This window comes from Diplodia corticola, assembly GCF_001883845.1.
Source record: "Diplodia corticola strain CBS 112549 chromosome Unknown scaffold51, whole genome shotgun sequence".
Lineage (NCBI taxonomy): Eukaryota > Fungi > Ascomycota > Dothideomycetes > Botryosphaeriales > Botryosphaeriaceae > Diplodia > Diplodia corticola.
In genome coordinates this window covers 115,112-128,956 of record NW_017971530.1, presented here as the reverse complement: position 1 = coordinate 128,956, position 13,845 = coordinate 115,112, and the positions used below count along the sequence as shown (strand labels likewise).

Below are 13,845 nucleotides of genomic sequence, written 5' to 3'. Positions count from 1 at the left end.
AGGGTTGCATCTCCCGGCGTTTCACTAAAGTGTTTGCATTGTGGCGACACTGAATGGCTAGTGTCGGGGCCGAGTATCTGTCGACTTCAGGTTGCAGCAACAGAGGCTGGACTGAGGTAAGCCAGGACTGAAGTCGACCAACTTCGGTTAGTAGGTTCGGCTTCGTGTAGTGATCAGCACTAAACACCGACCTTCGGGTTCGGCCATGAGCCTTCGGTGTTGGACAGAATCGTCGTATCCCGGGGTTGGATCGGAGGGATGCTTATTCTTGAACTGGCCAGTATATTGGTTCGGGAAACAGAGTGTTCGACAGTGGCATCACATTCGAAAGCTCCCAGTCGAAAGGATAGTTTCCCTACAGCTTCGTTAGTGCACCGTCCTTGACGATTGACGGAACCTGGTCGCTTACTATATCAAAACCCAGATCTCCAAGCTCACTCGTGTGTGCGCTTGGTGTGTCAATCTGTCCGTTCGGGAGATCCGATCTCCACGACGCAGCTTGAGCCAGAATCTCGGAGCAGTCTCGAAGCAGTTTCTCCAAGCGTGAGATCAGCATTTCTGCATCAGGGTTCTTCCCGTCCACATGCTCAAGCTGGGTGATGGCGGAGGCAAGGAAGACATATGCTTTGAAATTGCTCTGCCCTCTGCCCAATCGTTCGCGCAACGCGGTAGCGTAGAGGCGGATAGCGGCGAGCTGCTCTCTACGTGCCGTCATACTTGATTCGGTGACAAGAGATGAGAAACCAGTTGAATCGTCTTGCTGCCAGATGAGCTCGAGGACAACAAAGCTCGAAGCTTGAAGGAATGTAGTGTGCAGCATTCCATTGCCGAGAGCGACAAGCTTTTGGTAAAACCTTGAGCCAGGCTCGGGGTGGTTGATATTGAGGACGAGCAGAGAAGCATCCAAGCACATCTTGCGAGAGAAGTAGTACGAAGGCGACTCCTTGGATTTCGCGGCGAATGCCTGGTGCAGCGCAATCAGGAAACGGTAAGTCAAGAACTCGACCATTTTGCATTGGAAGAGCTCGCGCTGGGATGAAGGATTGAAACAGGCGAGGCGTCTGCGAATGTGCTTGGTAAGCCGAGTGCTGAGGTCAAGAGCGGTGGAATAAGACAGGTCGGAGCGGAAATGGTTCAGGAATTTTGCGATTTGCAGCCGAACGGGCAGACTCTCCGAGAGGATGTTCTGGGCAGATATCGGCGGTTCTGAAGAATCTCCTTCGCTGATGGACGGAATGTGGTCGCGAGAATGCATGTCGAATCCGTACGTGTCGGATGGGGGCTCGCAGTCAAAGTCGTCGGTGGAAAACAGGGGTGGTTGGCCGGCGTCGATGCTCGCCTGTACAAGAAGCTCGGTGGTGGTTGCCCACACTCTCCTCCGCACCTCGATCTCGACGGGAGAGGAAAGCTGGAGTTGGACAGGATCTCGATTCAGGCCAATCTGCATGGCGGTGCGCAGCAAAGAGCCAGCCGAGACCCAGACAAAGTCTCCGCCAACGGCATGGGTTTGGCGGGCAAGCATAAGCAGACAGTGGATCTGGACTCCGGCAAGGGTGATGCGTCTGTTCTTGGAGAAGGGCGACGAGGCCCAGGCATGGGCAGCGAGGACCCATTGCATCGAGGCAAAATACCACGAGTCAGCGGCAGTGCTCGCGTCGTCGTCGTCGTCGAAACAAGTGCCGAGAGCAAGCACAAGCAAGAGCTTGACAACGGAGGCTTCGGGGGCTGACTCTGGCGAGGACCAGTACTGGTCATACTCCTGTCTGAACGAAGGAACATGGTGGACTCGGTAGACGGTCTCAAAGGTCTCGAGGTACTGTTGAAGGAGGCGATCGGCAACAGGGCGCGGAGGAAGCTTGTCTCGCAGATGGGAAGCGGTGGGCTCGGCTGGATTGGGATGCGTCTTGGCCTTTCGAGCATGCTGTTTGCATGTTTGTAGGAGCGATTTGATTTGCGGATGGCGAGCGGGATCAAGCTCGTCAAAGCGAAGTAGTTGGGGCAGATTCTCAGCGGTGTTGGTCCAGTGAGAAGCACCAAACAGCTTGCCCTTGTCGCGGGTGGCCTTGGTGGGCAGATGGGACCGTTCGTTAGGCTGCGACGTGGGCTGGAGCTCTGCAGGAAGAGGCTTCGCCGACGCCGCTTCTGTGACTGCAGGCGAGTGAAGGGCGGAGTTGGAGGGCTCGGATGGTTGGTGGGCGGGATTGGGTGGGTGAGATGGCGGGCCATTGGCGGACAGTGGAGATGGCAATGAATTGGACGGGGTGGGGTTGGCAGGGCGGGGCCTGGCGACGGGAGGGCCCGGTTCAGGCACGTAAGTGCAAGAGCGGGCCCTCTTTCCGCGGATGCACTTGTTGCATGGAGCGTTGCGGTCACACTTGATCTTGCGGGCGCGACAGGCTTCACACGCGAGGGCCGGTCTCCGCCGCCGGGTTGGGCCAGGGCGGGGCGCAGAGCCCTCTTTGTCCATGGCGCTCGGGCAGCTCTTGGGTCGGGTGACGCTGCTGGTCGGTGACGGCGAAGCTCACTTCGCAGCTGAGAGTTGGGAGCACAGGAGGGCGGGCAAAGATTGAAGACCGACAGCCTGCGCGGGGTATTCCATGGCCGAGTCCGCTATCCCCGGCACGATTGGGACTCGGCCTGCCACTTTGGCTCCTCCAGCCGCCCTTTTCCCGCTTCCTTTTGCGCACCTGGTCTTTGACGCTCTCCTCACGTCGACCCGCCTCACATGCATTTGGAACAAATCATCTGACGACTTTCATTCTACCCTATTTGAATGCCTGTCCGAGCAACTCCGCACCATCGGGTGCCGGATCCAAGGATTGTGTCCATGAGGAATACAAGACATGTCTGGATGCAACAAACTTTTGGTATCAATGGGGTCATGGCCTGATCAACGAACGTGCCTGCAGAGCAAAGAACAACCTTAAGAATAGCCCGCCATCTTTTGCTAACCTCGCCTCCGGGGTGCTTGCTGGGGACCGCCATCGAAGTGCCGGCTCAGAGCATCATAGGCCAGGTCCTGGGCGGCATAGTGGAAATCACCTCCGAGATGCCAAATCTGAACCCGAATTCTTCCATTCGACTCCACCTCCTGGACGTGTTCATCGATCTGCCGGAACCTGACGAAGTCGGCATGCTGGGGGGTGCGTTCTTCGAGGCCGTCGTTCATCATCAGCAGCCACATAGGGCCATTGCACAGTGCCTCGACGAGGAAGTCAGAACCAGTGCCGATTTTGACGTCGACAATCTCGGGGTGGTCTCTGGTAATGTTGCCGACAGCGTCTAAAGCGTGGTGAAACGCCTCAATCTCAGCACGCGCCTTCGTCTGCGGAAACGCTGCCGGCAGTAGTTCCTGCCCGTTGTAGCGAGAGTTGGCGCTGACAAAGACGCCGTACGAAGCTCGGTCGCCACGGCAGGCTGCATGGATGCGCAAGACAACCGTCGCCTCATTGGGCATGAGCCTGTAATCGTCCGCCGTCCATTTCTGCACCTGGAACAAGTCCTTCTCAGGGTTGAGGTCAATGAAGTAGTCCTCCGGTATCGATGATGTACGTTTCCAGGGGCGCAAGCCATAGATGCGCAGTATTGTTGACGGTGAATAGCTAGACATGTTGTCGGTTGCCACTGGCTCTGCCGCGTTGGATAATGGATACCCGAAGTGTCAAAATAAGAAGAGTGGATGCAAAGTGATGAGAAAAGTTTGAGCATGACGAGCTTGTTAAATCTTGAGGCCGACGCCGAGCGCTCTTTCCTGCACCCGCTTGGGGAGGCTACCACGTATGTGCTGAAGGAAGCTGTCCTCTCTCAGGTCCATGCCCTAATCTGCATATCCATCATCCCCGGGCCCTCCTTCCTCAGCTCCTGTATATCGGCTTTGTAGCCCTCCTCCCTGAAGAAGTCCAGCACAGTGCCCACTTCCTTGACGCCATGCTTCAGCGCCTTGCCCAGCACTTCCCCACAAACCCAGACGCCGCCTTCTCCATGAAAACACAGTACGGCTGCAGCACCATCCACCCCACCGCCTCCCCCCTCCTCCACCGCTCCGTCACGCAAATACCGTCCAACCTCCCACTTCGTCCGAAAAATGCAGCACCTCCGTCGAATTTCCCCAGCTCCTCGCATCATCCCCGCCGCGCGCGCTGGATCCACGCCGCCGTACACGAACCAAACGCTCCGCGCCCGCTTTCCAGCGCCCCCGTCGACACAGCCCCTATCTTCCCCTGGCGGCTTTCGCCATCGAGCGTCACGCCTCTAGTGCCCATGCCCATGGAGACCTGCGCGCTGTAGTCTGTAGACGCGCCCCAGAGGAGCTAGAGGCCGAGCGGTGGGCGCGAGCAGGCGCTGGGCGCCGCGGCGGCGAAGACGCCGGCGACGTACGTACGTCGTTGAGGTCGCCTTCGAGGAGATTGATCGTGGCCGGCGAGGAGTCAGGCCGTATGTTAATGGCCGGGAGGCGGTTGCGCGTGAGGGCGCCGATGGCCGAGGCGCCTGGTTGGCCTGTGGCGCCCGCCGGTGATTAGGATGGCGCGGGACGTGGTTGTGAGTGAGTGGTATTTGGTGTGGGTCGCGGTCGTGGTCGCGGTGGTGAGAGAGGAGGGCGACTCGGTGGGTGGCGTTTGGAGGGCCGGGGGTGGGGGGATCGAGAGCGACGGCACTCTGGGCTCGATAGATATGGGGATCTGTGGCTGGGTATATCATCCATGGTTAAGTGTGGTGTGTTTCTCGTGGTCGATGGAATCTGATGCTGTGTTGACCTGCAAGGACGGCTGTCTGCAATTAGGACATGGTCAACGCCAGAAAAATCGCATCGGGCATATACCGCAAGCTTGATAATCAAAGATTGCAGTATCATTTCAGGTCTTTTTTTCTTTGAAAATGTTCTTCGTGTGTAGATGGTCGTAGAGTTATTGTCGGCATGTAGAGCCCCTGTTTGCCAGCATGCGGCTCTCGGCCCCTCGGGCTCACTCAGCGCGAGCAGACGGCCGCAACGACAGCTCGCTGCTTGCAACCCCTTTTCATGTCTACGCATTTCCACTTAATTCTAACACCAAAGAATGATGTTTTCACTCTCTGCAACTCATTAGAAGCTCACAGCACCTATGGTGGCGAAGTGACTGTAGATCCCAGAGCTACGATCGCGACACCCAAGCGCGCCCATAGACTTCCCATGCCACTCGTAATAGCTTTTGGGCAAAAACATCTTGGAATCTAGTCGTCGTTTTCAACGGACTGCAGTACATTTAAACGCTTCTGACTATCTCACTCTATAGCAGTTTTGGCGTGTGCGCGCGAGTTGTTTTGATTGAAAGTGAGCACTGCCTGTCTTTCGCATAACTACCTCGGGCAATCTGACTTGGCCGCTTGAGTAACCAAGCGTTATCTAGAGCGGTATACGGAACAGCCCTAAGATGCGGGGAAGGCACAGCTGTGCGTCCCTCGGGCATCTCTTGTACACGGAGTAGCCGATTGGCCGCGTTCTCAGGCTGCTGCTGGTATGACCTCCAGGAAAACATGTGGGACTAATGGCAGATATGCTTAGGTGAGAAACATCTGCCACATAGGTGCTGGACGGGAACCCCAGAGCTGAGGCTTGACCTACTGTGCGACTTTATAAGTACCCCATGACTCCAATTTGAAAAAAAAAAACCGGGAGACCCTTGGCAAAAGTTGTATCAGTATGATCGATTACAGCTGTCACCGGCCCAAAGAGGCCGCCTGGCTGACGCAGGCTGACAGCCGCGAGGCTCGGAGCAGGCATGTGAGGGGTCTGGCTTCCATGTTGTAATCTAAAATTGCAGCATGTTGTGGTCGCAGCCCGCTGTGTGCACAGGTTTGGCAGCAAGATCGGTCCAATGGGGTTTTGGGACTATGTACGACAATTGCTCCGCATATAGGCATACCGCCGTACAGCGGTCAATGCATTAGCCGGAAGACCTACCGATGAGAGCTCCTATTAATGCCCAAAGATCGGCATGGCGCCTGGCCAAGATTGAACTAGCCGCAGTGCCGTGCTCTCGTCCAAACAGCACTCAGAGAACACTATCACCTGACCTACTATTGGATGCCTCAAGTCCAAGCGGCTCTGCGGGTTACTTTAATAGCATTCCGGGAGGACCAGTAGCCTCAATTGCGTCTACACCGCACCATTATGTACAGTGGACTCAAAGTGGTATCGTCAATAATGTTTCCACGAATCTCGCTCCTTGCATTACAGTTGAGGTTTCACCTGCTGGCTGACACCGCCCAGAATATGACTGTTTAGTTCCGCGGCTTGATTCCTTGAATCTCAATTCAAATGGATGATAAGTATGGTCAGCCTCCATGATTTTTCAGCTCCCTTGGACTCTCTACATGAAGTGTGTCCACCCTCTGAAGTTCGACGCTACAAGACTTTAAACAAATTTTATGAATAACGCTCATCAACTTTAGACAACATGAGCGGATGTAGGCAAGGTTCCTCTGACAGCAATGTATGCTTTATCGATAGCTGTTGATGTTGTTGTTATTGATATTCGGAGCAGTCTCCCTCGTCACAATCACCTGACCATCAGTCTCATTCATCAGCCAACCTACAACGATGGCTTGACGAAAATCGACAAGAAGAACCGTGGAATCCATTGCTGAGTTCTAGAGAAACAAAGGTAAGGTCGCATCCTACGAGCACGAACAGGCTCAAGTAACACCAGGCACAGCACACGAACTCCAAATGGGCTAATGAGAGGCCAAGCGGGACTTCTGGTGAAGCTGGGCAAACAAGAAAAGCATGAGCCTAGAAATAAATCAGAAATTTTACTGCACTGGTCGAGAAGTGAACACATTTTATCTTGGCCTCTCCTTGCATGCTCTCCCATCATCTGGCTGTTGGGTCACCAAGGCGCGTCCATTGTCTGGAGAGCCTCCAGTACTACCTTAGCTGCAGTTGATGCAGCTTCACGCGGATTCCCCGCGTTGCTGTCCCACCATATTCCTTTTTCTTTCTGCCGTGGAAGCTTCTCATTCGTGCTCATATCTTCATGCCACCCATCGTCGCACTACTCCTTCCTCTGACCTGGCTCACTTGGGTGGCAGAAGATGCCATGCAGAGAGACCGGCAAGGGCGTGCAGCCCACCTGCAACCATTTCGTTACGGCTGTGCCAGCGTATTTATGCGTGATTCATGCTCTGTCGTGGCCCGAAAAATTTCCGCGGTTGGAGTTTTCTTGATATACTGGCTTGGGATTCCGGCTTAGGCAGACTTTGAGACACGTATTGCATCTTCAATTAGGGATACCACCGACGTTCCGATACGAGGCCTTCCTGGTTCATATGGGCGACGCAAGCTGCGGGATCTCGATACCAAAAGTGACAGGTCTGGGTTTTGTCAGATTGCCAAAACGGGGCGTAAAAGTGAGATTCCATGGCACTCAAAAACCCCGTGACTGCAGTTGAAACACAATCCTTATCTCAGTAGCACAACGGAGGCGTAAATGTCGAGCTCCTGCCTGGTTGAAGGGAACCCACAATCAGGCCACAGCGGCAGCCCCAGGCTTCTGGTCATATACGATGACACTTGCAGACGAAGTCAACGTCTCGATAGCCTATGATGCAAGCAAAGACATTAGCTTGCAAGGCAGCGTTAGCATGGACATTGGTTGATGTCAGTTCCTTCCTCAGCCGTGCCGACATTGCTTCGATCTCCTCGCGCGTCTTGCCCAGCTTTTGCATAAGCCCCCCTCAATAGTACAAAGCCTCTAGCTCCTTCTAGGACTGTGAAACGATGACATGGATGCGAAAGTCGTAGCACAGCACACATGGTCCGCTCTGCGCAGGAGTGGTTCACCTTCACTATCCATCAGAAAAAAAAGGCCAAGATAGCTTTCGCCGGAGTAGATTGATGTTTCGTCTGGACATTCCTTCCTGCTTCAAGCCCAAGCCTCAATCTGCTGAATCGGAACACTGAACTTGCTCGCCGAACATTGCTGCCCGTATTTGCCCGAGCTCGCGCAGTTCCAATCGACAGTGGTCGAGCCGTTAGCGCGGTAGTTGCCATTGAGACCATCGTCGCTGATCTCGCTGTTCACGGAGCGTTAGTACTTGGCGCAGCACCGAACAACACTCCCCTCAGCTTACCCCGGCGACCAGTACCACTGGATGCTGAGCTTCGAAAAATCGACGTTGAACACCCACTTGGTGTCGGGCCTGTCGCAAGCGTAAACGGTGTTGGCGAGGACGTCGGCGGTGTCGCAGGTAGCGGTGACGCCGGTGTTGGCATCGGTGGCGGTGAACTTGACGTCGACGCCCGACGACGTGTCGTAGACGCTAGCCATTTGCATGTACAGCTGGTCGACTTCGAATGGCTGGCTGATGTTGACGGCCCGGCGGCCGAATCCAGCGTGAGTCGAAGGCGCCGCGAGAGCAGCGCTCGCGCCAAGGACGACAGCGAGGAAGCCGGTGGTGAGCTGCATGGTGCTGAGGACGATGGAGCCGGCGAGGAAATGGATGGTCGGGAAGCCGGGCGTCTTGGTCGTAGTTTATATTGCCTTGGGCTGGCGAATACGAGTCGCACAAGCGAGCGGAGCGTGGGATGGCGGATCCAACACAGGGTCCCCAAAATAGAAGGAGATCTTGCCAATCAGCCGGCGCGTACATGTGGGTGTATGCCAGGCACAGACAGCCCCGACACCCGTGACATCACCCGGTGCGAGTGCGGAACGGGTGAAGTGCTGGAAAGAGCCATCAAAGGATGAGCTGAGGTGTTGGTTTCTACGCGACCGGACCTCGCGAGACACTCTGCACTGCAACCTCGGCCAGGCCGTGCTCCTCTCTTCCCATTCCATCTTCAGCGCCACTGCGCTGATCCGAATCCATCATCTCCAATTCAGTTCACTGGCCCGACACTTCCTGTACGCCAGCTCCAGCCTTCGTCTTCTTTTTCCCCATGAGCTTGGCAAGGACGTCCCCCTCGTCTTCACCGGTATCCATCTCGTCGTCGGCGTCTTCATCACTTTCACTATCGCTATCCATCTTGTTCGGATCTCTCTCCTTTAGTATACCGAGGCCTAGGTTTAGTTCGATATAGCTCTCATCGCCTTCTCCCACATTTTCCATTGCTGGCAGCTTTCCTGCAGCGCGATCTCTCTCAAGCTCGTCATTTGCAGCAGCTAATTGCGGCAGGAATGCCTTTAGACGCTCGCTAAGTGCTGACGATGGGGAAGCTCGTCGCTGGTAAATTCTGCGGCGAGCGTCGGCATTGGGCGGCAGAGGCAGCGATATGATCTCTTCCGTATCCATGGGCGTGTCTTCGCCTTCTGAATCGTCGTCTGACTCGGAGCTGGGCTCCTCGGAAGATGTGCTAACGACGCTCGAATCTGACTCGGCGTCGCTTGCCTTATCTATGGAGTGATGGCTGTGCGCGGGGGTGGTCGCAGTCGCGGTCGCTGCAGCGGCGGGCTTGACGGGACTTGATTTGCGGTGGGTTCGGCGAGGAAGAGTGGCGGCCGTTTGGGGCGCTGCGTCGACAGAGAAGTCTCGGCGCAGCTCTCGCTTGCTGGCCATGATTTCTGGGATAGAGGTACTCGGTGGTGAAGATGATCTTGTCGGCGAACATTTCCGACCGGGGTGGCGGCAATTCTGCCAACGTGCCAGGGCGGTCAGAGGGCGGGTGGGTGGACCCTGCCGGAAGGCCGGCGGTAGGCCAATCGCCCCGCCGAGGGGCAGGCGTGGCAACTTGGAAGCAGCAAAAAGTGAGCCTGGGGGTTCCACGCTGGCTAAATATCATCCGATTCTCCGCGCGAGCGACCTATCGCAGATGTGTGATAGATGACGATGCTGTCATTGTGCGCGGGCTGAGTGGGCTGAACGGGGTGCTGGATTCGCGGATGATTCCAGCACCTGAAACACGGTTGTCGTGTCAGAGAGAAGGCGCTGCTCGCACACGAACCGCTCGATCGTCGACCCTGACAGGCCCATTTAGCGCCGGCGCGTAGGTAGCACGCTGCGGCCCAGCCCTCTAAGCCTGCCACCCCGGAGTCTGGCAGCAGCCAAGCATCACACTCTCACTTCATTCTGCCGGACAAAGCTGTCGCCTGTCCCTTTGTCCAGACTGGCCTTGTCAGCCCCGCCTTTACCTTGCTGCTTGTGTCCTTCCCGTGCTTCCTGAATATATACCCCGCGTTCCCCCGGGCCTGCGCTTCCACGCCGCCCCAGAACCCCTGAGGTAACTTGTTGCTTGGGCGCCGCTGAAGGTAAGATCCAGCGCGACTTCTCTACAATTCTCCCGAAACAGTCGGCGATCTGTTCAAGCGTGCCCTGTTCTTGTTCTCAGTGTGTTCGCCTTGTTGTGTCTGGTTTTGTTTTGTTTTGCTTTCCCACCTCACCTCGTGTTCTTCCCTCTGCTTCACCTCACCTCGTGTTCTTCCTTCTACTTCACCTCACTTCATGTTCTTCCTTCTGCTTCACCTCACCATACCCAGCCACCCTCCTTCACACAATAGCACCGGAACAATGGCTGCCTGCTCCGGCCCTTCACTTTCACATTCTTGCCCGTACCTCAAAATCCCTCCATCATTCATCTTGCTCCTCATTCTTTCTCTTCTCTACATCTTCTCTTCCAAGTTCTCTTGACCCCCAAGATTCTTTCGAAACCGCAAGCACCATGGCTCCCACCACCGTTCCCAGCACTGACAAGGTCGCTATCCCAGCCTACTCCAAGATCCCGGGAGCTCGCTGCGTCGAGATCATCCAGAACATCAACGATCTCAGCAACTTGCGCATCAATCCTCCCCGCAGCATCAACCACCCCAAGCAGTTCGATCACCTGCAGACTCTCGTCCACGCCTTTGCCGCATTCAAGGCAGAGCTTCTGGCCGAGTTTGACGAGCCCCTCAGAACTATCGCTACTGTTCCTGTTGCGGATCTCGCCACCTACAACGAGACCCTCAACACCGAGCCTGTGGACACCGACAGCGTCAACGCCGAGACCGCCAACGCCGCGACCGTCGACACTGAGACCGCCGCCAGTGAGATTGCCACCAGCGAGTGCGCTGACAGTGAGTACATCACCAGCGAGTACGCCGACAGCGAGATCTACGACACCGAACCTTACAACGAATTCTACGACACCGAATTCACCGAATTCGAGAGTCCTGACACTGAGTTCGCCGACGCCGACTTCACCGACGCCGAAACCATGAGCGGTCGCCCCACGATTCCCGGCCTCGCCACCAACGGCCTGCCCGTCCAGGGTGAAGGTGACGCCTCTGCCACGGCTTCACCCGCCCGCGGCAAGGCCATGAAGGAAGCGCTGCTCGCGAAGCTGCGCCCGCCGCCGCTCGAGCACTCTTGGGAGTTCTGGCATGACCGTCAGGGCCGCGAGTCGAAGCCCGCCTGGGCGCAGGCCGAGGAGCAAAAGCAGCAGCAGAGCAGCTCCGACCCCGATTCCCCCACCGACAAGGTCAACGAGTCCAACGAGTACGAATCGCGCCTCGTCAAGCTCAACGTCGTCCGCGACCTGCGCATGTTCTGGGAGACCATGAACCACTTCGACATGTCACTGCTGCGCCTGCGCGACTCGGTGCACCTGTTCCACCTCGGCGTGAAGCCCGTGTGGGAGGACCCGCGCAACGTCAAGGGCGGCGCCTGGACCTTCCGCGTGCCCAAGGAGAAGGCGCCGCAGTTCTGGAAGGAGGTTGCCATGATGGCCGTGGCCGGCGAGCTGCAGAGCGCCGTCGACAACAGCGCCAAGCGCAACGCCTTCATCGACGACATCTGCGGCATCAGCTACAGCGTTCGTTTCAACTCTCACCTCATCTCCGTCTGGAACCGCGACGCCGGCAACCAGGAAGGCATCGACCGCGTCCGCGACGCCGTCCTCAACGGCATCTCTGATGACCTCCAGATCCGCGAGAACCAGGTCTACTACAAGCGTCACTCCGAGCACGCTGGCTTCCGCTTTCCCGAGGGCGTTGAGCCGTACAAGCAGTGAGCTTCAGGATGGAGGGTTGGCAAAGGAGCAAGGATTATTCCGATGTGCTCATGGACATGGAGTTTGCTGTAATAAGCAAGCATATTGCATTTATCGATGGGCTTTGAATCAGTTTCCACTCCTCTCGACTTGAACCTGAGGAATGCATCTTCCATTTCCTGTTTTCTGGATGGGCAAGCAGGATTTACTGGATACTGAACTGCCAATATGCAGCAGTCACATTTGGTGTGAGATTGGTCGAGGCATTCATGAGGACAATCTGGTCCTCCTAGCGAAAGGACGAATCAAGGAACATGCGATTCCTTATACTACAGCATTAGAACGGTGTAATAGAAACTTTCATTATGCGAATTGAGCTGCGTGTGAATCGTGTGACTTTGAAAGCTCTCCTACGTTCCTAAGAGTGAGTGCATGGTGTGGTGTCTCAAACTTGAGGCTAAGAACGCACTGTGAAAAGCTTCATCTTCACTGTCTCGTCTGCTCGACAGATAATACAACGCGGAACGAATAGCGTTCTTCGCCAGTCTGCATCCCTAGATTGTTCCGTGATGCGGTGTTCATATAGACTTCGGGCTTGCAGTATCACATCGTCTCAGAACTGACATTTGACTCCGCATGGATTACACAAGTTATGTAATGCATCGTGCCTAGCAACGCTCCGCGACTCCAGCTGCAACTCCATCTGTACCAAAGCAAATCGTTCAGACAAATTCCTACCAACGCCGTCGCTTCATCTCCAATCGTGAAAAGCTGGATCCCAGACTGCTGAAAACACCAGAAGCGACATCAACAAGAATGATAACAACCCCCGACCCGCGTAACAGCTTCCCCCGTCGTTCGCCTCCTCCAACACAACCCACAAACCTCAACCAAACACCCCCGCCCTCCTCATAACCTGCTCAAACTCCTCCACCTCCACCCCCTTCCCAACCCCCTCCTTCGACCTCCTCTCCCCATTCGCCTCAACCACCATATCCCACAACACCTCCTCATCCACCTCCTCCCTCAGCTCCCTCGCCACCCTCTTCAAATCCGCCACCCGAATCGGCCTCATCGCGCCCCCAGTAAACAGCCGAAACGCCCTCTCCACCTCCTCCCTCGCACTCCCCCCATCCCCTCGTCCCTCCCGCTCCTCCTGCTCCTCCTCGTGCCGCTGCGCATGAAACCACACGGCCGCATACCCCACAAAATGCTCCCACGCGACCCACCCCTCGCCCTCGGGATCCAGCACCTCGAGCATCTCCCGGACATCCTCGCCGCCGAGCATCTCGAACCCCAGCGCGATCATGACCCGCCGCGCGTCCGACGCGCGGATGACGGTCGTGTGCGGGTACGACTCGTGGCGCCGGGCGAAGAGGCCGAAGGCGTCGCGGATGGAGGATTCTTGCGACGGCGTCAGGTCGTGCTCTTTGGCGAGCTTGGAGCGGCGGGGGGCCGGGGTCGGGGCCGCGGCCGGGCCCGGGGCGGGAGGGTTGCCGCGTTTTTTGGGTGGTGGCTGTGGGGAGAGAGAGAGGGAGGGGGAGGTTAGTCGGGAGCTTTGTTTGGCGGTGGGTGAGGAGGGGGGGAAAAGGGTAGGTGGTGGGTGGGTAAGGTATGTACATACCATTGTGAAGACCACTGCTGGCTGCGCGCTCGGCTTGACCGCAGCGCCGGGTGATGATGCTGACGGATGAGGTGGGAGGGGTTTGGGATTGGGAGGTGTCGATGTGGTCGCGCACGCCCGTGCAGCCGACCGCGGCCTTTCTGAAGAAGCCGGCTAGCTGATTCGACGGCGACGGGACAGGCGTCGAAGAAAACAATGAATGGATGACGATAAGAGGACGCGAGCAGCGACACGGACGCGGGCGCGTGCCATGACGGCGACGCGGCAGCGATCGACAATG

General features: G+C 56.6%; 5 protein-coding genes across 5 annotated transcripts; 1 reads left to right on the top strand and 4 right to left on the bottom strand.

Moving 5' to 3' along the window:
* Positions 1-262: 262 nt before the first annotated feature.
* On the bottom strand, positions 263-3,610 carry BKCO1_5100049 (c6 zinc finger domain-containing protein; the record flags this gene model as incomplete). Its single annotated transcript, XM_020276969.1, has 4 exons — positions 263-355; positions 410-2,471; positions 2,526-2,676; positions 2,953-3,610. The coding sequence occupies 4 exons, from the start codon at positions 3,608-3,610 to the stop codon at positions 263-265; spliced, it is 2,964 nt and encodes a 987-aa protein (XP_020127435.1).
* Positions 3,611-7,901: 4,291 nt separating this feature from the next.
* On the bottom strand, positions 7,902-8,444 carry BKCO1_5100048 (secreted hemolysin-type calcium-binding protein; the record flags this gene model as incomplete). The annotated part of the gene is made up of 2 exons (XM_020276968.1): positions 7,902-8,052; positions 8,110-8,444. The coding sequence occupies 2 exons, from the start codon at positions 8,442-8,444 to the stop codon at positions 7,902-7,904; spliced, it is 486 nt and encodes a 161-aa protein (XP_020127436.1).
* Positions 8,445-8,862: 418 nt separating this feature from the next.
* BKCO1_5100047 (uncharacterized protein) lies at positions 8,863-9,534 on the bottom strand (the record flags this gene model as incomplete). Its single annotated transcript, XM_020276967.1, has 1 exon — positions 8,863-9,534. The coding sequence occupies one exon, from the start codon at positions 9,532-9,534 to the stop codon at positions 8,863-8,865; it is 672 nt and encodes a 223-aa protein (XP_020127434.1).
* Positions 9,535-10,633: 1,099 nt separating this feature from the next.
* Positions 10,634-11,962, top strand: BKCO1_5100046 (eukaryotic initiation factor 4e; the record flags this gene model as incomplete). The annotated part of the gene is made up of 1 exon (XM_020276966.1): positions 10,634-11,962. One exon carries the CDS (start codon positions 10,634-10,636, stop codon positions 11,960-11,962), a length of 1,329 nt encoding a protein of 442 aa, XP_020127503.1.
* An 865-nt stretch (positions 11,963-12,827) lies between these two features.
* On the bottom strand, positions 12,828-13,568 carry BKCO1_5100045 (ef-hand superfamily ca2+-modulated protein; the record flags this gene model as incomplete). Its single annotated transcript, XM_020276965.1, has 1 exon — positions 12,828-13,568. The coding sequence occupies one exon, from the start codon at positions 13,566-13,568 to the stop codon at positions 12,828-12,830; it is 741 nt and encodes a 246-aa protein (XP_020127432.1).
* Positions 13,569-13,845: the final 277 nt, after the last annotated feature.